This window comes from Embiotoca jacksoni, unplaced genomic scaffold (genome assembly GCF_022577435.1).
Source record: "Embiotoca jacksoni isolate LCO1_2020_lvr unplaced genomic scaffold, fEmbJac1.0.p SCAF_6, whole genome shotgun sequence".
Taxonomy (NCBI): Eukaryota; Metazoa; Chordata; class Actinopteri; family Embiotocidae; genus Embiotoca; species Embiotoca jacksoni.
Window position 1 is genome coordinate 21,246,200 of NW_027185414.1, and position 26,259 is coordinate 21,272,458.

The window sequence follows — 26,259 nt, forward strand, 5'->3', positions numbered from 1 at the left end:
ACCTTTTGACCCTCAAGCCCCATACCCCTCTCTCTCACACACACAAAGCATCATAACTAGGAAGACTGGAAGGCCTGCAAGCTGTTTCGTTTCGTACTTATGTGCTATTTTCTTTTACTCTTATTCAAAATCTTCCTTTTTCTTCCTCCTTATTCTACAATTTAATTTTCAGTCGGAATCGATTTAGCCTGGCTAGTAGCTCACAACATGGAGGCAGGGACGCCCTTAGGGGCCACAAGAGAAAACCCAAGGCCTGGCAGATGATTGACTAAACAAGGGCAGAAAAAGATTGTTAAAAACTTTAAAAGCTTTTTCCTTGTGAATATTTGGGTATTTTCTCTCAAAATAAAACAAGAAAAAAATGTATTTGATTTGGTCAATAACAAGTCTAAAGGTTGGGAACCACTGCACAAGACTTCTAAAAAAAGAAACCTGTGCTGGTAGCTACCATGGGCTGAGGTCTCAAACACTAAGATGATGTAAACAAATGTTTAATTGTGTGAATGCATATCAAACATATTTAACAAACATTTTTTTCTTGAACTTACAGTAAAAAGTCATATATACACACATTAAAATGCTGTGGAGCGATAGATGACAAGGCATAAAAAATATACATAGTTGGATATTGTGCACTCCCTCTATTTTGTAGTAATGAACAATGGCTGCAAAACATATTCAATGAAGAAACAACCCTTACTTAAACCTGAGATTCACATTAAAGCAAGACGGTTTCAAGTATCAACTTGTTACCACAACAGGGGAGCAACAGTGTGAAATGCAGCTACAACAGACAGGATTTGGTTTTGAAAATGGCTCTGAAATGTTCAGAAAATGATTATTTCTGCCATCAAAAAACAGATAAATACCTGGAGACTAATTACTCCGACACAATACCGTCCTGTAGGTAGTTATTTCATGGTGCACACAAAAACAATTTCAGGCAGAAAAAAAAACTGATTACAATTACGCTTGATACACTTTGTTACAGTACAAAATTATATCAAAAAACAACCTTTCAGCTTAACTTTATACAAAACTCCATCATGTACTCTCTCAGGAAGGAGCACTTCATATTCCTGTACAGCACTGAAACTTCACCATCAATAACGTTGCTCTAATTTTGATGTCAAAACACGTATAGTATTCCAGTCATTGTATGTGTATGTCTTGCGTTTGTGCGGTTGTTGTGTGTGTGTGTGTGTGTGTGTGTGTGTGTGTGTGTGTGTGCGCGCGCGTTTGATGGCATGACTGTCAAAGCATAATACAATCATGTAGCCAACATCAGTGCTCAAGCTGAGACTGGCCAGCTCGAATGTCGTCCAGCATAAAGACAAAAGAGACATAATTCTTCAGTAACTGTTTTTCTACATCCGCAGCCTGCACTGCAGATTCACAATCGGTGAAAAGGTTTTCTTCCATAATAACAGAGACACCTTTTCAATAAAATAAGTGCCTATGCTGCCACAGTTTAATTTAAAAACTGAAGTGTTTTAGGACAGGAGGACAAATATTATTTATGCAATGACTGACTGCAGGGAACAAGACTTCTCCAACACTTTGGAATGAAACCCTTAAAACACTTCTCATTCACATAGCTGGGGCGCTCCTGTTCTTCAGTACCTGCTAGCAATAATGCACGTGACTTCATACATTCGCTGGCATGCATAAACCAAAACTCACCGACGCAGTCTTTCACAAACGTTATTGCATTGTTAGAAATGATGCAGTGAGACTTTCACTGCCTGTACCTGAACTAACTTTCGCAGTCTTTAAGTGCAGTGCGTCCATCCTGAAGTACTGACCAAGTAACAGACGGAGCATTTGAAAAAAATAAAGTTGCAGAATCTACAGTATACATCTGTGTCTGTGTGTAAAAGTGGTAATGTAGAGGTAAAATGACATTAATTGATGAGATATGACTGCCAGTTGTTCATAATAAGGAAAAATAAACCACAAACATGAACAAAATTCATACCTTTTCTGATAGATGTGATATAAATTAGAGCTATGCATATGATGACTTCATGCACTATGTATCTGTTTTAAACAGGTCTGTAAATTAAAGCTAAAATGTGTTCAGGTCAGGGCAGTCGTTAGGATTTTAGAAATACTGACATATAAAAAGAAAACCTCAATTTTCTCATTAATTAATTTTTTTATATTTTATTTATTTATTATTTTTTTATAATTTCTATAAATGTTCCCAACACGAAGGTCTAAATCCTGCTTCAAAGTGTTCTCCACATCGCTATAAATAGAATTTTGAGGAATGATACTGAAACTTTTGTCTATTCATTTGTGTTGACCTCAGCTTATACGATACTCAGCAATGTGTAAAATCTAAAAAAAAGGAAACTCTCTTCAGGTAGCTAAAACCCCCAAATTCACAAAAAGCACCCGCACTGCGCTCAGTGTCCTCATCGGAAGCTACGACTGTGGTTCAGCTGGATTGACGCTACATTACGTCCCTGTAGAATAATGCGTGTTTGTGTGCGTGTGTGTGAGAAACGATTGTGCCTTCATCCTCTACTGTTTGGTCTGTTTCAGCTTCTCTATGTGGTGACACAGTTTGAGCGCCGGGCCCAGCTTCAGTCCCATGTACTTCATGATGACATCACTGCGCAGTAGCATCAGTGCCTTGCCGTCAATCTCCTGCAGGGACAGGAGCATGTTGTCAGCAGGGGACGGAGCAGACACTTCCTCTCAGAACAAAATAATGATGACTTCATTACGGTGTCCAATGCTGGATGTTTAACTGGACTTGAGTTTATTTACCCAGGTAATTGCATACTCACATGTTTCCTGAACAGTTCAACGTGCGGGCCGAGAGTTTGGGGATCAGCCTCTTGGACGAACCGGATGACATCATCGACTGACCAGGAAGAGGCGTTGTTCCCTGAACCCTCTTTGTCCTGTTTCACGTGGTCTGGACCTGTCGTTGAGCTCGCTGCTGGAGGGTGTGCGGGCAAGAGAGAGGAAAACCAAATCAAACTAATACCTATATGAGAAAGTACACCGACATTATGTTTTTATTCTTCAATGTTATGGTCAGATGTTAACAAGGCCTTCAAATTTTCTTGAAATTTGTAGAATTTAGGCCAAATGAAAATGAACAGGGGAATTCCATGTTGCTTAAACCACAACAACTGACTGATTTGATTGACCTCTGGTGCAAATGGTGAGACTGAAGAGAGGTGGACTGTTGGAGAAAAGTTCACCATCATTCTTTTGATCATCCAGAGTTTTGGGTGGATGGAAAAAGTCAGACACAATTTAAAATAACCCACTCTTAGGATACAAACTAAAGGATATTTGCTAGTATAAAGTTTCTTATGTCATAGTTTCATAAAAAAAATGATCCTTTAATGAACTGTCCCAAACAATAAGATCATTTTTCCTGCCGGCTGCGTGTGTTTTGAATCCTACCCTCCACTCGTCTGTGTTTGCACATTAGGCCAAGATCAGTCGGGTTGGAGCTGACGCGTCGCAGGGGTGGCGGTGTTTGTGTGTGTCCGGGGTAATATGGCCGCTCCCTCTTTGTTGCTCTGTAGTCCAACGGGGTGTGAAGGGGGCGTGTGCCTGGAGTGGGATTCGAAGAATCGCCTTTGGACAGGCCGTTCTCAGTGACGGACAGCGGTTCTGTTTTAAGAAAGGAGGAGATAGAGATTAAGACTCTGGGAGCACAAGACGAACCACACACTCATATAAAGAAACGTGACAGACTCATCTAGGAAAGCTCAGGAGGTCTGTCTATATTTGACACTGGTCTCCGGCAAATGCAGTTGCTGCTCTTCCTCAGCTCGCACCACAGATCCACATGTTAAAAGAAATTTGCAGTCACCTACAAACCAATATCTGTTGCTGTGCTTTATATGTAACACTGACTTTGAAGCAGAGATGCAGCTATTTCTATTTAATGATGTTTATAGGTGGGAGGCCAACTTTTTTTTAATAGAGAAAGACGAAACTAGCTGCTGTACGTATTGTTAAGTCAGTGCCAGTTGCAATTAAGTCAAAGTGTTTCCTAGAAACACCAACAGAAAAAAAGTAAATGCCGAAAAACAAGAAGTTCACAGCGAACCTTCCCTTTTGTAATGTTATGGCTCTTAACTTCCTCCTTTTACAGTTACTCCACAGACATATTTCCCCACCTGACTTGGCTCTGTTGTAGAAACGTGTGTTGTTGCTGTAGGGGCTAAATGGTTGCGAGCTGAACAGACTGTCACTCTCCAGATGTTGGCACATGTTCTCCAGGAACCGCAGCACAGAAGACGCACTAGACACAGACGGCAGCTTCACGTAGCGGATCCCATGCTCTGACCGCACTGAGGGGCAGAACAGATCAGCATTAGGCTCTGTGTGTGTGTGTGTGTGTGTGTGTGTGTGTGTGTGTGTGTGTGTGTGTGTGTGTGCGTGCGTGCGTGCGTGCGTGCGTGCGTGCGTGTTTGTGCGTGTGTGTGTGTGTGTGCGTGTGTGCGTGCGTGCGTGTGCGTGTGTGTGTGTGCATACAGTGTGTGCATACACTCAGACATATATACACACACACACACAATATGTATTCACAGCTAAAGAAAACAGCAGATGGTTCGGGGTTAGCACCCCCCATTTATAAACCCGCATTTTTCACCCTGTCCCACACGGCTCTACACCCCCCCACTCAAGCCAAGCCTGCACAAATCCACAAATTATAGCCCCTCTCCCCACCCAACCTCCACCCTTAGCCTTCCCAGTCCTGCCCCCCCAAGGGAGACTCAATCCCAGAATCCTAAACCAGGTTAGACGCACATGTCACTTCTGATTACTGACATGGTGCTGCCACAGGCAACATCTTTTACACACACACACACGCGCGCACGCACGCGCACACACACACACACACACACACACACACACACACACACACACACACAACATTCATGTGTGCTTAAACCAATTTCACCTGGCTGATTGCCTTTCCAGGACATACAGCATTAGAAGTTAGACATGATCTCACTGGACACAAGTGACTTTTAACGTTTAACATTTTGGAAAATATGCTTTTTCCTTCACTTGCCAAGAGTTAGATGACAAGACCAAATATGAAGCTACTTGCCAGCACTTAATCATTTAATACGGGATATATTTGTATTTTTCAGTGTTAAACAAAACAGGCAGCCTAAAGACGTCCTCTTGTTTTAGTTCAGACGGATATCCTGTGGTGTTCACTGCATTTACCTCTGATGACCTCTCCCCCTGTGTGGGACTGGCTCTGTAGAAACGACAGCAGCACAGAGGGCTGGTAAGTACAGTCCACGCAGGCTTGAACAGCCTGCTGGAGCACCGCGTTGACTGGAGCTGGACCAAAGTGGTCCGGGAGCTGCAGCACTAGTTTGCGGTCAAGATGTGGGCCATAGTCACCGTGCTTGTTCACATAGACACACACTGGGACGACACAAAGAAAAGGTTTTAGTTAACAGTTGAATCGAGCTAGAATTCACTATTTAGAGTTGCTGATAGCTATCGTATATGAAGAAAGTATTCACACACTTCTTTTTGCACTGTTTCTGTTGTAGATTTCATTTTCGCCGGCATTAAACTGGCATTTTTCCCATTAATCTGCATTCAGTAACTCATAACGACAAAGTCAAAATATGTTTTTAAAATTTGGGAGAAATTTATAAAAAATAAGATGCTTAAACCTCCTTTCTTGGGTAGTTCTGTAAAATATTTGCACATCTGGATTTGACCAGTTTATTCCATTCTTCCTGCCAGATCCTTTCAAGCTCTGTCAGACTAGATATAAAGCATGTGTGAACTGCCTTCTTCAGGTCTCTCCACAGATGTTGGGGGGGTTTCAGGATGGGCCACTAAGAGACAGTCAGAGACTTGTCCAAAAGCCACTCCAGCATTGTACTGGCTGTACGCTTCAGGTCATGCTGAAAAGTCAACAACCACCCCAACCCCAGTCTCCGGTCTCTGCGCTCTGCAGCAGCTTTTCTTCAAGGACTTTTCTGTATTTCACTGCATTCATACTTTTTACAAGTCCACAGTCTCCTTGTCCCTGCCTTGACCTGACATGCAGTGTAAATTGTGGGACCTCATTTACAGGGATGTGACTTTCTAAACTCTTTCCAATCCGTTCAGTTTACTACAAGTGGACTCCCATCAAGTTCGAGATACATTTCAAGTACCAGAGCAAGGGATCTGAATACTTTTGTAAAAGTTTTTGATCTCAAAAATACATTTGCAAACATTTCTAAAAACATGTTTTCACTTCGTTATTACAGAATACTGAGGGTACAATGTTCTTAATGTAACAACATTGTTAATTAGTTGAACAATAATGTTTGCAAAAAGTGAAGTGTCCTGAATACTGAATCCACACTACATGTATATATATTCAGATATTAGAGAATCATTTTTTTCTGCTGTCCGATTTACCTGTGCAAACTACATTGGAGCTGTTGCTGAGGTTGTTGTCCACTGAGACATGGCTGGCACTCAGTCTGGTCTCTGGAGGTGGAGCCGTAACTGAGGATGCCCCCAGGGATTGCACCACCCGTGGCTTCTTCTGGAGCAAAAAACAAACAAACCCTCTCTCATTAAAACTCTGTAACTGACAAAGGCTGTTGGTTAATGATTTATTAATGGTGTGTTTTAACTCTACTACACACCAACAGCACTGCAGCCCATACAGCGGCTTGTAGAGCAAAGCAGTTCTCTCCAGTACATTTTTATCATGCATAAAACATCCACAAAAAACGCCTCCTCTCTTTCTTTAAATAGTCGACCTGTGACCATGTCTCCTCTTCATCACAATAATTTCTGCCATAATACACAAAACAGAAAATGTCAGGGTCACTGGCCCACAGCATAATAGATTACAGCTCCTGTGACATCTCACCTTGCTCTTAGGCTTGGGCCCTCTCTTCTTGTGTGGTCGGGGGGCCAGTTGAGTCTCAGAGCTCGTTCTGGTCGGGCTCTGTGATGCTCCATTTACTGCTGCTGCTGCTGCCGCAGCCTCGGCCGCTGCCTTCAACAAAGCAATAGTCTGGGATTTGGGACGACGACCTCGGACACCCTTGCGAACAGGGAGGGGTGGCAAGGGGTTGGGCAGCCGGTATGAGGTCTGCATGGAGGAGGCGGAGGAGTTGAAAGAGGAGCGACGTGTAGCTGAGGTGGAAGAAATAGGGGCGAGGAGTGCACCAGGGAGGGTAACTGGGATAACGAGATATGGAAGAGGGAGAGAAAGAATAATGGATGCAATTTAAAAGATAGATATTAATACAGACAAGATTTCCATGCAATAAAAATAATGAAAGGATCATAATACGCCATTAATTTGGACAAAAGTGTGATTTTGAAGTAAATATATTAGAAATCTACTACACAAAATGTCCTTTTATGAGCACTTACACCCACACTTAGGGCTGCAACTAAAAAAATGTCTCATTATCGATTAATCTGCCAACTATTTTCTCAAATAATTTAGTGAATTTTTGAAGTAATACATTTCTATTCAGTTAAGTATCATTTGTGATCAAGAAAAGCATAAAATCCTCACATCTGAGAAGCTGAACCCTTCCAATGTTTGGCGTTTCGGCTTTTCAAATGATTATTTTATTATTATAACAGTTGCTGATTCATTTTCATTCAATTGACTAATCAATGTATCAACTAATCGATGCAGCTCTACACGGACAACATCCTAATTATACAGCATTTGCTTTCCATCCATACACAAAGGTGTCAAATAAATACGAGCGGAGAAATCAAGTTTGCTGTGGGTCCTTGAGTCGAAGCGCAGAACAATACATTTGGAAAGAAAGACAAAAAACAAGGGGAAATGAATAACTGAGTGGTCCTGCAGAGGAGATGTGTTTTGATATTTCAGAGTCCTCTGAGATTGGCAGGTCCTTTGTATTGAGCCCCTCCCAAAACTGAAATCAGAGTCAGAAGTCACAAGTCCCCAGAGACCCACCAGCTAGTCAGTTCCTCAAACCCTCTGCTCCCAGCTAGTGACTGTGCTGATAAAATGTGAAGTATTTTCTTTATACAGCACTAGATACTGGATGTAATGAGAATTAAGAATCCGATAACAACATAAAAGCTATGTATATGTATTATTTTAGCCCTTAGTTACTGGTTAACCTAATCTATCTCAAGAGATTCTAGCTTCAAGTTTTTATCTGACCACTCAAAAACACATTTTAAAAACCTGACTTTAGCATTACACTGACATTTCTTATCACTGGTGTGTATATTGGGAAACAAGAATAAAGCAAATTATTGGTATAAATATTAGAAATATCCCACTGACCTGTTCACAAATTCATATACATACATGTTTTTGAATAGGTGCCGTGGTTGAACTGAGCTTCTGGGTTTTGATCACTGAAGGTCTTTATATTTACCCATACAGTGGCTTGTAGAGCAAAATAAAAACATATTTAAAACTATCTGAATTCCATGAATACTTTTTACTACTTTCTATAGTCACGGTATCTGTGATGAGCAATAACCCACCAATGAATTAGTAACAGTAAATCTGTGTTAACATGTGGCAGCCTTGTTATTAGCTGGTGGCCAACGGGAGTTGTAATGTAACCTTAACTGCATCCATCCAGCTCCCTTTATTTTCTTCTTTCTACTAACTATCCAAATAAAAGAAAAAAATGCACCCCCAAAATACTTGAAAAAAACACCTTGCAAACTACTTGACAGCATTCTATATGAACTTCAGACCATCTCCAACTTCAAGACTTCTCTCAGGAAAGAAATATTTCTCCAAATTCCCAAATCAGCCTGGGTGCAAAAATTAAAAATAAAGTGACGAGAAAGTGAGGGGGAAGCCATTGGCCATTGTTAGAAAGAAAAAAACACCAGCAAGTGGCACCAACACCTCTTTCTGTCTTCATTAGCCCGAGGGTGACACTGTGATATGATCACATAATCATCTCACCGGATGTGTGAAAGAGAGAAAGCAAAATGAGAGAGAGAGGAAGCCGGACGGATAACCATCTTCTATTTCAATACCAATGTATAGCTTGGTGAGATGCGGGGGGGGCGGGGGTGGGGGTGGGGGGTGCTGAGAATGCATGCGGAAGCTCTCGAGGGACCACAGCTTTCATTAGCGCCTCCTTGACTGAAGCAATATGGAGCTTTACAGTATTCTCAGAGGGCCACTGAAAAGCTGCTTAACTGGGGAAATGAGTGAAAGTGGGCGTCGAATGGAGCCCTGTTTTGTTTCAGGGTGCGAGGTGCCCCTCGCTCACCAGTAGCGGTCACACAAAGCGTGCTCACAGAGCAACAGCGATACCAACCTGCACGCACAGTGGTACGCTCAATCACATCGATCTGGAAGCCATAAACCCTACAAAGGCAGATCAAAATTTGCTTGTAGGGTAGCAGTCAGTGTCAGCGGGGTTTAATTCACCGTACCAAATCTGAGTCGGGGGTCTTCTCTGATCTTTCCCTGTTGTAAAAAAAAAAATACAAAAAAATCTAATCCATTCACATTATGTGACAGCCACCAGGGCAGCACATACCATTTTTCACACCAGTGATTAATGTCATGTTCCACCATGTATTGGTTTATCATCACATTTATTTAGAAAAAAAAAAAGGCTGAGCACCTCTTTGAAACTGCACCTGTCAAAGGAAATCTGCTTATAGATTACTTTCATTCAACGCTGTCACTGTCAAATGATCACATATGGTCTCTATCAGCTTGTTCCAGGTCTGCAGTGAAGCTATATGATGTTCACTCTGAGTGAAACTTCAAACAGCTCTGAGAAACAAACCCAGTACTCTCCTCCTGGATGCCTTTTAAAAGCCTGTGGATTTGAACAGAATTTCACAGCACAGACTTAATGACTGAGCCACAACTTGGAGGCGGCTTTTAAAAGACCAATTTAAAATACAGGATATTTGTACTAACAGAGCCTGACTGATACCGGAATTTTTGGGGGATATTTTAGGGATTAAAATATTTGGATAGTGATATATCAGCTGATATTCTTAAGTGGAGAGGATTTTCTTTGTGTTTTATTGTTTTCTGTTCAGGGACAATACATTTGCTACAAAGCATTGTTTCTTTCTATTCAAGATTAATCTATTTACATACTGCATTTTCACCATTTCCAAAACACCCCAAGCATCTTTTTCTGCATTATCCTCTGTAAAAAAAAGTTTTCATATGAGCGCATATAAGGCATACTGATATATCTGAGATTGGCCAATATTAGCCAATAAAATGGGCTGACCGATATAGCCTTTCGGTCGGGCTATACTAACTCATATCATCATTGCAGATATATTTGCCTATTACTTTCTTGATTAAGTCAGTCAATTAAATGTTATGGAAGTGCATATCACAATTTACCCTGTTAACTCTGCCAGCTCTATGTGCTACAGACTTTTATATTGTTTTTGTTTTTTTAAATACGTATATTGTTCTTCTTGTCTCTGGCAGCCATTTGTTTCTAATAATAGAAAGAAGAGATTCAAATTTCAAAGAAAAATAAATGTTTGAATGTGATGGAGAATGAAATTTGTAGTAAATCAACTCAAATATGTAAAAACCACAAAAGTCAACAAATATAACGTAATATTGCAACAAATCTGAATCTGCATCATTTACATTAACTACAAAGAAAAAAAATGAAAAATTAGTCCTGACAAAAAGAATCTGAGTGAGACATGACAAGCATGTACACAGTGCAACAAAACAAGACACATATGGCGCTGTTCATGACTATATAATTCCAGCTCGACCCATTGACCTGTGTAAGGCACCGCCCGAGGAAACATGTGCGTGTGAGTGAGTGTGTGTGCCCGTGCACGCATGAGAACAGCATCATTGAGAAGTGTGTCTGCTGTCTGGAGGGGTTGGGGGGGAGGGGCTCCACAGAGTAGCCTCTCATCTAATTACGCCAGCCACACACACTCACACATACACACCCCAAAATGAAGAGCTCCCTGAAAGCAAACAGTCCAGTCACCCACCCACATACACACCCACACACACACACACACACACTGTTCGGGGGAATTCATAGCAGTATGAAACTTGTGAGCTTGCAGATTCATGTGTGTGTGACTGTGGAAGCAGAAGGGGGAAGTTATTTAAATAGCTTCAGGCCATGTAGCATAAACACAACAATGTTCTCCTGCACACATCCTCCGGCTTCAAAAACCTCTCATTCTCTCATTGAACTGATTGTATAACTTCACGTAATAAAAAAGCAGAGTGGGTGCAATCAGTGTAGTGAAAATATTTGATACCCACTAATCCATTCCTGGGCCTTTTGCAAATGAACCCCTGATGCTTCCCACACAAAAAGACATGATCAAAAACACATGGAGCTCCAAACTTAATTACAGCCAACGAGCCTGTTAAGTTTCCGACTTCGAGTCATTCAGTCTAGCGGGGTCACTCCACTCGTCTATTACAATGCATTTGAATGGACGCAAGTCAGCCAAAAAGTCCTCACGCTAAACAAAGAAAACAGTGTGAAACAGCAGCTTCAACCATTTCCACCCAACAAGGAGGCTGCAACACTTGTGACTCAACTTTCAGCTGAACTGCAGATTTTAGTTTTCACTTCCACTTTTCCTTACAGTAATGCTATGTAGACAAATAGAGTTTTCTAGTAATTAATCTATCTTTTAAGTGACAAAATTATCGACTACATATCAATAATATTTAAGGCACAACTGCTACTTCCTGATTTGAGCAAATCGTTGCAGATTTTCGATTTTAGGTATGTTTCAGAGGAAGAAACATCTTGGATGTTAAAAAGGGAACATGTATCTGAGACTGTATTGTCTCCGAAATGTGTTATGGCCACAACTGGTACATTTAATCCCAAAACATGCTTTAAACCACAAGCACAACACAGATCAAATAAACGGGGAGCTTTACAAGAAGTTTTTCTTTCATTTTAGCAAAAGAACAAAAAGAAATAACTTAGTAAACAACTCACCAGGAAAATTCCACCGAAAAAGCAGAACTTCACTGCTACAGTTGTGGCTTTTGTAGTAGTAGTAGTAGTAGTAATAGTAGTAGTAGAAGTAGTTGTAGTAGTAGTAGTAGTAGTAGTAGTAGTGGAGGCAGCGGTGGGGATAGAAGTAGCAATGTGGAACAATACGAGTCACTCAGTTGCTTCCTGGTTCCGTCTTTGAAACAAATCTCTTTCAGACGTGGTTAATTTCCCTCTCTGCCTATTGATCCCTCTTCTGAAACTTTCTCCAATATACTCTCCTCATCGGCACTTCATTGTCTATTTTCTGTCTCTATCAGCTGCTTTCTCTCTCTCCCCTCTCTTTTCTCCCGGCAGTAGCCCACAACAAAGCCCACGCTGCTGCTGCTGCTGTTGGCTGAAGCTGCTGCAAAGCTTCCCTCCCAATGAATGAGCAGGAGGAGGAGGAGGGGAGGGTGGCGCTGTTAGATTTGCATAGTTGTTGGGGAGGGGTAGAGAGAGTGAGGGAGGGAAGGAGGAATGAGTGGGTGGGTGGACGGGGAGGTGGGGAGTTGAGACCTTTATTAATGTTATCTGTAGGCCATATCGACAGTCTAGATCAGTCACCTGCTTCTAAGCAAACCTCAGGGGGAGAAGGGGGGGACTCCAAGAGCGGATGGGGGATGGGGAGAAAAAAAAAAAAGGAAGGGGGTAGAGGGGGGGGGGAGGGGGGGGGGGGGCTAAAAGGTTAAACTGGACCAGAGGAGTCCTGATTGAAACGGGTGGAAAGGGGCAAACTCCTGGAGTTGGTGCACACAGAAACAACATTGAAACACACACACACACACACACACACACACACACACCCAGAAGGAGACCCCCACCCCCCACCCCCACCCCCCTCACCTCAGTGTAACCCTATCCTATTCAGACTTTCCCCGCTGAAAGATGACCAGGTTCAGAGTCAGGAAGCAGTGACATAGTCGGATATCACCCCGGCTCTGGAACAATGTGCAGGAGAGCAGTCAGAGGAAGCCTGCATGGGAAAAGTCCCCTGGAAGACATCTTAATCTGCTTCTGACCGGACAAACAGGAGCGATTCCAGACAGAAAACAACTCTTTGATTTCACTTTGTGTAACATGGTGTTTCCTAATGAGATAGGCCTGATAGATGTGTAATTCTTTTTCACTATTCTTGCATTTGTAATGTATTTTTAAGTATATTCTTGTAAGAACACCACAGGGAATTTGATTTGTTTTGTCTTTGGGGAGCAAATTACAAAAATTTATTTATACACACGATACTTGATAATGTGGATTTCATTTTTTGTTTTTTTGAAACTAATATCTAAAATGTCGTACTAACCACCCTGTTTCATTAAGTATTTCATCTGAAGTGTAACCCAAAAAAAAAAAGAATGTCTACAAGGTCATTTTTGTGACAAAAAACAAAGAGGACTAGCGTGTGTTACAGACATGCTTTATCCTTCATGCATTATTCAGAAAGCACTAATCTGCATTTGAGCAACAAACTAAGACAAAGATGTATCACACCCAAAAGTGTAAAAAAAAAATAAAAAAGTGCACAATGACAAACGCTAATTGTACAAAAAAGGAAAATAATTATAACCAGTGTTGGCATCCTCTGTTGTTTCTTTCAAAAAAATGTAGCAGGGTCACACAGCACCCTTTTGATGAACGCTAATAAAGAAATTTTAATGTAGTAATAATTACAGAATCTCTCACTCCTGTTCTCAAACCCACAGCTAATTATCAGCTCATTAACACCTCGACCAATCTCTATTTATTCACTTACTAACATGCAAACATGGTAGCTATCTGGTGATTTACATTATCCTTTTCCCCCCCCCCAGACTCCAACTCACACACAGAGGGTAAATCTCTCTGCACACACAGACCTGAAGCTGGCTTAACAAAGATAGACTGACTGTGGTGTAGATCAACCTAAAAGACAGACTTCAGGTTCTTCTGTTGAACAAAGGGGTGTAATTCTGGGCTGTCCAGTGTATGACCACTTTATTACAAATCCCGCATATATCAATGTTTTAAAAATGGACTCAGCTGCACCAAATCTCTCAACTCCAGCAGGAAATGTTTGTATCCTAATAGAAATCAACAGTTACTGTCAGGATTCATGAGAGGAAGGAGGACCCAAGCACATGACACAGAGGCATTACACCGAAGACTTTACTAACAGCCAAGCAGGAGGAAAATAAAGTCAGAATGCTTCACTAACAAGCAAAAGTCGAGGAAAACCAAAAGTTTAGATCGGAGCAACAAATACTCACGATGAAGACCGTACACGAAGACTCGACATGAAGGTTTCTGGCTTGGATAATTTGGCAACTCGGACTGAATGAAGGGGAGTGCAGACACACTGATGACGTGACTGTACAGTGGCTGCATGCGGGCAGATTAGGAACGCAGCAGACTGAGTATGGAGAGAGACAGACTGGGGGTCTTTGGTGGGTGGACATACCAAAGAGAGACAAAGAAGAGAGACATAGGTGGGTAAAGGGAGTGATTCGGGGGACAGACTAAACTTATAAGAGGCGAACAGACCAAAACCATGAAAGTTCCGAGGACATTTCACTGGAAGAGTGAAAGTCGGCGCTACAGACTGTAGCAGAGTTAAACTGATGTGTGTGTGTGTGTGTGTGTGTGTTTTTTTTTTAATTGTGTCAGGCTCAGGATTGTTTCCGAATGAAACAATCGGTCACATGTCCTCACTGCTGTATATTTCCAGTGGGTTTCTGCCCTCTCGCTCACTTGTTCCACAACGTTGTTCGACCCACAAAATACGAGCCAGGTTTTGGAACTTTTTGGTCATTTGATGCGACTTGTCAGAAGGTTAAACTTGCTTAGTTTTAGTCTTATGGGATGGATAGGAGAGAGGGGAAACATTCTCCTGTTCATGACTGGGAAAGAGTTGGCTGTGTGAGGTTTAAAACATTGTGAGTTGATCACATAACACCATTTCCATTAAATCTGGGTTTAATTACACCGGACAGGTCATTGGCTGATGTGTCCGTGCGTTTGGTTTTCAGACACTTCAGTCAGACATAAAAAAAACCTCAGAGTAAACCTGAGGCTGGACAGGATCTTTATTTTTGAGAGACTGTCTATGGAATTAGACTAATCTAAATGCAAAATTTAGATTTTCTTAACACTATATAGCATTCTGCGGCATTCTGCAGTGGTTAACACTGTTGCCTCACAGCGAGGAGGTTCTGGGATCGATCCGGCCCTGGGCCTTTCTGTGTGGAGTTTGCATGTTCTCCCTGTGTCTGTGGGTTCTCTCCGGGTACTCCGGCTTCCTCCCGCCGTCCAACGACATACACCTCAGGTTAATTGGTGGTTCTACAAATTTCCCGTAGGTGTGAATGAGAGCGTGAACGGTCTTTGTTTACGTCTGCCTCTATGTGTCGGCCCTGCTTTCGCCCAATGTGAGCTGGGAATAGGCTCCAGCTCCCCCAAAACCACAGTTTCAGAGTGAACAGACTCACTCCAGAGCCATTTGTCAAAGTGAACTTGATGGATGGCAAACGTCTAAATATCTGCCAGAGATACTAAACAGATAAACCTTGAACATTAAGCTTCGGCATTAGAGCAAATCACATGGCGACGCACTCCTGAAACTGCTGAGCGTAATTACCATATAATTGCATCCTGATTGATAATTAATAGTTCAGTACTGCATTCACACTTTAATAATATCATCCAAAACTCTAATTTCAGCCGACACACACTGGGAATGTTTTGTCTGAGTGAGGTTCAGGGTCCACGGGAAAATTAAGAGTACATTAAAACAGACAGAAGGAAGCCGTACCAATGTTTTGCGTCTTTAGAGGCCTCACACAAATGTGCACATTTGAGAAGTCTTAAAAGTTTGGAGCAGCATTTTAAGTCCTATCAAGTATTTAAACAGCTTCTTCGAGAATTACCGATGATCTGTATAAGGCAGAGAGGCTTTGGGAAATAGCTTGAAATAAAAAATTATTTGTTTTACACATCAGAAAAGCTGCATTAAAAAAAAAGCATAAAAAGCTGCATGAAAATATGTATACTGATAAGTTACGGCTACATCGGTGTCATTTACATGTCAGCATGTCTTTTGTCTGTCAGCCTGATTTGCGGTTGTTTAGTCTGAAACTTGTCCTGCTTCTCCTTAACAAAAGAGTTTCAAAACCTTATCTGATCAAATAAGATAATTGAAAGTCATACATATATGTTTCCACATTTGGTCAAACAAACACAGTTTTCTCCAAAGCATTTAGCAAATGAAATAGTTTCTTTGATGCTAGAAAAATAAAAGACCAACTACAAGAGCAAATTAAACTCCTTTTAAAGAAAATGAGAAAGTCATCTGTGGTTAAAAAAAAAAAAGAAGGAGAACAGACATTTTCTCCAGAAAAAGTAAAAGAACTATAATTGGTTTTGGTACTAATAATATAAATGCAAAAAAAAAACAACTAAAAAACAACAACAAATCACAGTTTTGAAAATGGGTCTCTAGTTTGAGTGACCTAAATGTGCACGTGAATTATTCTCAACCTTGTGGATAAATAATTAAGGATACATAATTCATCTTCCATGAACATGAGATTTTTTTATCAGGTTCACAAGGTTTAAAAAAGAAAATTGTAAATCATAAACTATAATAGACCATAAATAGTCTTATTTGTGCGCTGCTCCGATGTAAAGATTGAAGATATGTTAATGAAACACAATTATTTTCTCCACTACACTCACATTTAAGACAATAGGTCACATCTTACATATTTAATTTCATCATCATAAAAAATTCTCTTCTAGAAGCCAAACAGGACAAATAATTTACACTGAAAAAAGTCTGAGGCAGTTGTTGGTTAGATGACATACAAACATAAGAAGATTCAGAGGATTATAACCTGAAGTGTGTTGTTTCTGGATATACGTGACTACATCTGGATTTCTGTGTAAAAATCAGTGATCACTGTTTCGCTGCCACAGCGCTTTGTCACATCTTTAACAGGGCAAAATGGAGTCAAGAACAGCCAGAATTATTACAGATTTAAAAAAGAAAACAGCCTGTAGTTATGTAAAGCAGCACTAATATATGATAAAAAAAAAAGATCAGAGTGGAATCTGTTCGAATGGGCTCGCTCAGTCTTCAGGGAACTCTGTGTGGAGGTCAGAGCTGTGGGTCACAACCCGACCAACAAAGCCAGCCAACTCAACACAAAACCCACAAAAAAACCCACAAACAGAACGAACAAAGGAAATTCAAACCTCAACGTTCCCAAACTGACTTAGTTATTTCAAATTTGTCTTTCTTTTGAAGAATCTGAACAATAGAACAAACATCTCCAAGTGTCTGAAAGCTTGTAGTGCAGTGTAAACTGAATTAATTAAACTCTATATTCTACTGCTTGCACTGAAATAATTAACATATAATTACCTAAAAATATAATCAACTGCGAAGTAAATACTGATTTCAAACGATGGAACTACAATTATTTTACGTGTAATACAAATTTGAAAAAAAGTGACACTTTACTAGGAAATATAAACTCTAAAAATAAACTCTGTACTGTAAATTTGTGCCACAACAAACTGAATAGCTGGATAGATACAGTTAATTTCCTTCTACTAAACAATATGACACAACATACCCAGAACAATATTTGTCACTGTCATATTTTTTCTGCTCTGCAGCCTCACAATTGGCTAAAGATCAAGTTATCTTTGGTTTGTTTAGTGTAATCCTGTTTAGCTCTCCTGCACAAGCTTCTGTTTTAGATTTATGTATATCTGAGTAAATATTGGTAAAAATCTTGTCTTATTATCTAGATTAATTATAAATCTTTGATAATAAGTCTACTTTTTACAAAACAAACAGACACATAAATAAAATATATGCAGAAATGTTGACTAGAATATGAAGCTAGCCTGATCAAACGGTCTGAGACATGTTCTGAAGCAAAATGCAAACTGCATCTCCAGACACAACAAGGCACTCTGGATTCAAAATGTTCTGAACGAAGGCTCTCTGCCTTTAAAGTCTGACTCCTGCTGCTCATTACAGCTGAGGAGAAAGACAACAACACACAGTATCAAGGCCGATACAAACAGAGGCGAGAGCAAAAAACTATTCTGAAACCTTTACTCCTCTAATGTTGCTACAAATCAACATACAGCCACATCAGCTTTTACGATCCACGCCTTTTACACTCTACTGCCCTCTAGTGGTCAAAGTATATAATGTCCTTAAAATATTAGAGCAACAACACCTGTCTACCATCAACAACTAGAACAAAAAAACTGGCCCAAATTCTGAGCATCTTCGAGGTGTTAGGATGACGACATAAATGTAATTTGTAAGATAAAACAGCTGTATGCTGCATCTAGATACGAACCTCTGTCTCAGTCATGTGCTCAGACAGCCACCATGGTATATTATGAATAACATAATATGTGGAATTCCCAATTTCCATAAGTTGGTATTTGTTAAACACACACTTCCCGTTCCACAAAATGGATGACAAGACAAAAAATAAAAAATAATCAAGCAGGACTCACAGAAGTTTCCAGGTGGCTGTAGGCTGTGTTTTGTCAGAGTGCACCAGCCGACAGGGAAGATGTCTCTGGAGTCGAAGGGGCACCAGTAGTCAAAGGCACCTCGCCAGCCGTCAAACATGACAAAAATCTCCTGACCTCTGACCTCTCCCACTGTGGCAGGACAAATCAAGTAGGGGTTCTTCCTGTCCACTGCCTCCAGCTTCATACCAGGCTGGAAGTAGTTTTTAACAGGGTTGGCTGGTTCCTGAACACACAAACACACACATGTACAAAAATACTGTAAGCATCTCTGCTTCATTTCCAAATAAATAACTGCATAAAGGGAAAATGAATCATCGAGGAAAGTTAAATACCAAAGATCAATACTTCATTGAGTGATGGCAAAAATATTCTCTCTATCAAAATTAAGTCAGTAATTATGGATTATTTAAAAAATTAAATAAAACAAGTATGTCAACAATCTTTTTTTTCTCCGTTCTGGAAAAACACCGTTTTCTCCCCTTTTTGCTGCCATAAACAAAGAAGGAGGTCACTATCATTGAATCCCAGCAACATATAATGCTGTATGTGATGTGTGGGTGGCTCCCCCTTGTGTCTTTGCTGGTTACTGCAATTATAATAATCAGGGAAAAAAACTATAAAACAAGATTGTTTTGTGTTTTTCACCCAGGATAAAAAGTGTTGCCAATTATCCTGGAGTTCATTTTATTTGAGTACGTTGTGCTTTTTTTTTTTTTTTTTTTTTTTTTTTTTTACCATAATTTATTCTCAATTTAAAAACCTTTTACCCACGAGCAATCAGACTGTTGAACAAACAACACTACTAAAGAATACAGTGTTCTTCTAATAACCCTGTTGTAATATATTTAGTTATTTACATTTCTATTTCTTTTAATTCTGCTGGAAAACATTTAACTGCACCTGGACTATGTTGCATGCTGAATGTAACTAATAAAAGTCTCCAGTTCAACAATAACGCCATCTTGCTTTCATGGCTTTCACTGGGAAGTTTGTGCATCCTTAGTAAGCTCTGCTGTGAAGGTGGTTTCACTTTTTCAATAAACATAACAGAAAACAGAAAATTATGAATTTTTGTAGGGTTTTTTTTTACGTTTCAAGCAGGTTCCAGCTGTCATTACCTTCTTAAATGCAGAAGCGGGGGCCATCTCTGCACCGCTGAGCGTCCGCAGGAGGAACATGGGCCATGAGGAGGCATTCATCCTGAAACCTGTATCCAAGGTCAAAACAGTGCTGTTAATACTGAGGCAGCTATTGTTGTTATACTTCAAGGGTCAATGTTGACATATTTATGGTACTACTGGATTTCTACATTATTTTTTTTATATATTTCTATATGTTCAGTGTGATAAAGAACTTTGATTTGTTGGGTATTTGTCGAGTATTCTGTTTGTATGCGTGCCGTGCCTCTGTTGAAGCAGGCTGAAGCTGGGTGTAGTCTTGCATTGATAAAACCAAGCCTTTTTACTAGAAGACATTTTGACATTTTACAGCAGGAATGTGCAGGTGTAAATAATAAAATTAATGATGGATTGCGCTGCTTCAGTTTTAGGATCCTGATATTACGCGTGCTGACTGTCACCCTGCTGTGGCTTTACTGAGAGGCTGGAATATAACAGAGCTATTGTTAATGTTATTGTAACACCTGTGACTTTCCTGATATAACAGGTCCAAATGTCTTGGACAGCAAAAATGAATAGATGACACAGAAAAATGTCATTCGTGCACAGTTTGTACTTGCACACCTAGTCCTGAGTGTAAGAGTGCTTAATGTGTGCATAGGCCTTAAAGAACAAATAGTGTCAATATAATGTTCTACTTTCAATGGATTTTCTATGCATTTATAATATATTATGTAAGATATTTGAATAAACCTTTGTTTGTTTTGTAAGAACTATACTTATTTAAATACTTCAATTAACAACAAGCACTGAAAGTCACATCAAAATACATCAAAATCAAAATGTCACCCAGCGGCGGCTGCAGCATGTCTCCGTTCCTCTCACACGTTCCTATTGGTTGGATGTCTGACGAGTCGATCAGCCGCCAGAAGTCGTTGGTATTGTCGCTACCGTCCAGCCGCAGGCGTAGACGAGTACCCATCATGCCCATCACCGTAGCGATGCACACCGAGTTGGAGTTGCGAGGGTCCCGTGCCTCAAGCTTCATACCTGCTTTGAAGTCATTGGAGGGGGGGAGTCTGGACTGCAGAGGGACACAAAGAGACATTCAGTCAACTCAACTGGTCTCCTTGTTGGAGGCGCTGACATACACTCACCGGCCACTTCATTAGGTACACATATTCAACTGGAGAAAATATCTAATCAGCTAATCAGGTAGCAGACATAGTCAAGAGGATCAGCTGAAGGTCAATCAAGCACCAAGAAAGGTGATTTATATATTTTTTCACTTAAAATAAACACCAATGTTAATTCAGTGCAACAGTGCGGCTCATTCATCATTTCTGGACAACAAGGAATAAGCTACACACTCCACAGACAACACCTGATGGTTTCGGTCTTTTGATATGATAATAGGAGAAATACTGAACATCATGAAAATAGCTCTTAAATCAACACCATCACCTGAGTGACACCTATTGAAAAAACAGAACAGCCACATCAGCTACGGCAGGAGATATCGAACAATATTAAAAGCACAAGGAAACATTTAAGAAAACCACACAAACAAATGCAAATTATCGATATGGGACCTTAAAATGCATCATAATGATGTGCTACCTGTTTGAAGCAAGTAGGCGACGCTGCAGTGGAGGAGGTTTCTCTCAGATATTCTTCCCAGCTGAACGGTTCTGTGGCAACACAGACAACAGAAACAAACTGCTGATCACTGAGATACACATCGTTACAGGAAAGTGTGAGAGGAAACACAGTAAAGTGACAACCACAAAGAACAAGTGCTAAAATAACTTATAACTAACTAATAATAGGTTATTGCTGTTTTCTTGTCTGAAGAAATACTACATTCGCAGCCTTTTACAACACTCAGGCTTATTCAAGTAAATTGTAAATAAATTGCTTGGATTCCAGCAAGAGAGAAAATTGACCAACGCATGATGTACAAGAAAAAAAAAAATATATAGATATATATATATGTTACACAGATGAGGGTAGTAGTGATCCAATTTAAGGGAAGTGCTCATCAAGGAGCTTGAAAAAAGCTTTAACTTGTGAGGGCTTTTGTTGACCTACCAGAGAATTTAGTGTAAAAAGACAAAACATGGTACTGACGACTGCAAGAAGCGGCCGTGCAAAACAAAGCTCGAAACTCAAAAGCTTTAAATTGGACTGCTAATGAAAGGACCAACAACGAGGAGCGACGAAGCAGAGATGTGAGTAGCCAACCATTAGATTTGTCGAGGGCTGATCCTGCTGTGATGCTGATTCGTCTCTCCTTCTTCTCCTCTTTTTGATCTGAAATTAAAACGGTGATTGAACCGCTCGTCAGAACTTTGGTAGCTTCTGATTCACAGAGATTAATTACTGTGAGAATGAAGTCATTAAATTAGCGATTGTAATAGTTCAGAGAAAAATAAAACTCATAATACTTAACAGCAAAAAAAAAAAAAAAAATTGGAATCATGCGATCTGAAACATCAGTGAGCATTTTTATCTTTTCGTGATGTTTTTGATTTGGTGATCAAATCACTGTTGAAGCCGGTTAGTAGCTCTGAAATGAGGTCCAAGTGCAACAGTGACGGGACAAGCAGAAAACCAGCAGCGCCACCTACCTCTGTGTGGTGTTCGGCCCATGATGACCGTGCTGCTGCAGGTGAAGTCAGGCAGGCAGTTACCTAAACAGACACTGGACATAACAAAGTCCATAAACATCGATATATCTATATAGTTTCTTCTGTATGTAAATATAGATTTAATTTGACTTATTGTTTCTTGTGTAAGTTAATGTGTTAATGATATTTTGAACTTTCTTGTTGTTAAAAAGGTGCTTTTTTTTTTTTTGCTTTTTCTTTAAAGGTTAAAGTCAGATGATATTTTTCTTCCCGTCAACAAAATCTCACTAAAGACCAAAACTAACATACTTACTTTAGTATCCAATCAGAGACTCACAACTTGTGTACAAACAGATAATGATCTATAATTTACAGAAACGTTTCACATCGAAAATACAGACGTAATAAAGGATTCATTAGATCCCAATAAAAGCATATAAGCCTATAAATTGTGCGTAATGAATACTGATCTTATTTATCATTAACACATGTGAGCTCATGCTGATGTCAGATTTAAAATAAAACATGACCAACACATGGTTATTATTTGTGTTGTCATTCAAATCCAAACGACAAAATGTTTGAACTCGCGGCTTCGTTATGTTACCAACATTTACTCCTGATGCCCTGCAACAATTCTTAAGAGAATAAAGTTGTTACCACACTGTTTATGCTGAAAATCTGGCCCAGAAATTCAGATCAGGTTCACAAAAACACTCGGCAGAGTCCCACTCCCTGCAAGGTCGACACATGCTGACAGCTCAAAATGAAGCCGAAAAATAATCCTCAGCATGAAAAAAAGAAATGAAATCCAGAAATTCAAAGGTTAGAATTGCTCCAGAAGCCAGACAATGTCTTCTTTTCCTGTGTCTCAAGGCTTTAGCATCTGCAGTGCATTGTGGCTGTCCCTCCCTCTGAAGACCCCTCTGTCTCTGCACTGAATCCCACTGAGTCTGAAAAGAGCCATAAAGATTCCAAGCTGCCATAAAAAGCCATTAAGACGTGTGGATGTGGGACGTCTGCCGGCCGACATGAAAAGGATTCCAGCTCTGCCTCACGCTCTGCTCCAGACCGGTTCAGGGTTTGCACTGGTCTGTCCGCCTCGCTTGAGAGGGTCAGACAAAACTGCCCCACAGACCAGGAAGCACTTAATTTTTACAACCTCCAATTCCACTGATCTGGGATTAGTCTAATGGTCACAAACCTGGAGAGTGAGAAGATCTGAAAAATGGCCTGTTTCAGGAAAAGCTATAACTTTGCCATGATTTATTTTGTTTGTTTTATTTTATAATTTTGTTATAGTTACTAAAATTTCAAAACAATAACGTAATTCATATAATTATTACGTTATTTTACGCTTTTCAGATTTGATGCGCTTAAATATAGTTATTTTATTGTGTTATATCACAAAGTATGATTGTAAATTTTACCCGAAGTTATATCAAAGTTGTAATGTCACAACACGTCATTTACTACAAGTAAAGGAAAATGTCATTACTAAATCAAGTTGGTTACTTTTATAATCAATAAATGCTTCTATAAATGTCAGAAATGTGTGAAAAACAAGTTCCAGGAGCCAAAAAGAAAAAGAAAAAAAAAATCCAACAACATTCAACATTCAACCATGAAATTAAACAGAGAAAAGCAGCGAATGCAAACACTTAAGAAGTTGGGACCAGCAAGTATTTGTCTGTGAAATAACTTAATTGATAACGGATTATCAAAACTGCTGTTGATGAACTTTCTGTTGACCCTAATCAATAAATCAACTAAGTGATTTAGCACTACCTGATAACATTATCATGTTTACAACATAAAGTATCTTATTTTTGTAATGTTGATGTTAATTCATTTTCATCCACAGGATTTGTGCTTCTATCGTAGTGGCTGTTTCTGTACAACTAAAAAAAGTTTATATATATATAATGAAAACAAATGTCAGTTATCTTCCCAGTAAGATATTAGTAGATTTCTAACTCCTTAAACTAATATGAATATGCAGTTGCAGTTGCAACTAATGATTGTTTCCATTATCAATTTATCTGAGAATAATTTTTTTTTTATTGATTGTTCGGGTGATAAAATGTCAGAAAATGCTAAAAACCTAAGGCTACGTCATCAAACTGTTTGTTCTGTATTTAACTATTTAAGAGCAGCAGATGGAGGGCTGAGAAGTGGATTAACTATTGGTCCTCTTTCAACCCTGAGTGATACATTTGCCGGTTAGCTGTGCTGATTTTCTTTAATTTATGAGACTGTGAACTGTGTACTATCTGTAATCTCACAGACTGAAACATTTCATTGGTCAATCAGGGAGGGTAATTGGCTTTTTGCAGTCCTGCTTGTAAAATGTTAGATTAATCAATTATCATAACGACAATGGAAAAAAAAAAAATCACAAAGCAGCAAATGATCCCATAGGAGAAAATGTAAGCAGCAATTTTGGGGGTATTTTTCCTTCAGAAATGAACTTAAATGATGATTAAATGAGCTGATTATTTCAGGTGTAACTGATTTGCAACATCTTCAGTTACATGTAATCATTAGGACTTTTTTTTTAAATGTTGAGGAGTGGCCTGAGGCCAGTGTTTAACCTTCAGCAAATCATTTTGGCACAAATTGACCCATTTCTAACAATCTGGCAATAATGAGATCAGTTGGCAAATTCGGATTGAGAATCATCCTCTGGGCCTCTCCTGGTGTGTCTTTCTCTGTCAAGTTTAGAGATAGGAGAGTGAAGGGATCACATTACTGCTGCTCAGAGGCTGAGGGGTGTGAGAGCCGCTGCAGGGCGTCACCTCCAGGATGGGAATTTAGGATATCGTTTCATATCCTGCAACTTTCATGACAGAATTATTTCTCATCCAAACTGTTTCTTTAACACCAACATTTAACAGGAGTCGCGTCAAAACCTCTGTGGAATTAAGCAGACTGTATGTCTCATCAATACTTTTTTTAATTTGCAAACTGAGGCTGAATTAGCAGCAGGTCAAATTAAATATGAAAAGTCTGTGACGCATTTTCTTTTGGGTTCTGGTCACATTTTGTGGGCGGGACGGTGCTCATTATACGGGCTAAACACTGCTAACGTTACACTGTACCTACGGCGTGTTACTTATACGAGGCTGCGGCAGCAACGATAAAACGTTTTCTCGGTCGCGGTGCAAAACCCTCTGCGGGAAGCCAGTAAACAGAAAGCAAAGGGAAATCTGGAGAGTTGAACGTAGCTACAGTAGAAGCGCCGAGCTCTCCCCCCGTCTGCACAGAATACAGTATAAACACGCTCTTGCCATCTATCGCTGCGGGGACAAACGGCAGGACAGCCGGCCGCCTTTCAACCGAGCCCCGCACAACAAACGAGAGAGAAAGCCGTCATTCGCAGCACATGAGAGTAAGAAGGAGACATGAGCCGTACCAACCGTCTGAACAGCGTATTTTTGATGAGAGATTCCTCACTTTCTATCAGATGCAAGCCGCCATATTCGCTGCAGCTCCGCGCATGTCCGCCGCGCAGTGCTGTAATTCATATTTTTCCACTGGAGGTAAAAAAAAAAAAAAAAAAGAGAGAGAAAGAAAAAAAAAATGTTGACTAAAGAAATAACAAGAGGGGAATTATTAATTAGTCGTGTTAGTGAGACAGATATTGTTTCATGTTGGGGTTTGATAATAAACAGCAGGTCACGTGGAAACGAAAACATTCATGTTTTTTTTATTGGAGCTCCCTGATTGTCACGCAGGACAAGAGGAAGAGAATGACCCGAGATGGCAAATAATAGCAGATACTGGAAGGTCAAAACTATGACCGAGTGAATGGTAATGACGAAAATAATGGTGAATAAATGAAAATTGCAGACAATTTCTCAAAAAAGCCATAAATGTATTAAATTGTTGCCATAATACAATAAACAAGCACAAAGAAGGGAAACAATACGATTATTGTTAGATTGACTGTTAATTATTGCT

The 26,259-nt window shown here is 39.9% G+C and overlaps 1 protein-coding gene across 7 annotated transcripts; it reads right to left on the reverse strand.

Annotated features, from left to right (window-relative positions):
• Positions 1-475: 475 nt before the first annotated feature.
• Positions 476-25,793, reverse strand: scml2 (Scm polycomb group protein like 2). 7 transcript variants are annotated; one of them, XM_069173886.1, is made up of 14 exons: positions 25,712-25,793; positions 22,297-22,370; positions 21,911-21,979; positions 21,287-21,357; positions 20,516-20,750; positions 19,667-19,755; positions 18,528-18,771; positions 6,887-7,200; positions 6,424-6,553; positions 5,218-5,424; positions 4,155-4,328; positions 3,430-3,642; positions 2,799-2,953; positions 476-2,655 (listed from the first exon to the last, which is right to left on the reverse strand). In XM_069173886.1, exons 2-14 carry the CDS (start codon positions 22,316-22,318, stop codon positions 2,530-2,532), a joined length of 2,049 nt encoding a protein of 682 aa, XP_069029987.1. In that variant the 5' UTR covers positions 22,319-22,370; positions 25,712-25,793; the 3' UTR covers positions 476-2,529. The 7 variants fall into 7 exon arrangements, with proteins under 7 accessions (XP_069029987.1, XP_069029985.1, XP_069029989.1 ...); XM_069173884.1 differs by having other exon boundaries at positions 25,716-25,790; XM_069173888.1 differs by having other exon boundaries at positions 25,753-25,769.
• Between the last annotated feature and the right edge of the window lie 466 nt (positions 25,794-26,259).

What these genes read in the sequence shown, in the direction of transcription:
- scml2 (XM_069173881.1), bottom strand. Translation starts at nt 22,396, where the DNA reads ATGTTTATGGACTTTGTTATGTCCAGTGTCTGTTTAGGTAACTGCCTG. An exon ending in CGCCTACTTGCTTCAAACAG is followed by an intron (nt 20,751 to 21,286) that starts GTAGCACATCAT and finishes GTCCCTCTGCAG; the next exon opens with TCCAGACTCCCCCCCTCCAA. An exon ending in CTACAACAGAGCCAAGTCAG is followed by an intron (nt 3,643 to 4,154) that starts GTGGGGAAATAT and finishes TTCTTAAAACAG; the next exon opens with AACCGCTGTCCGTCACTGAG.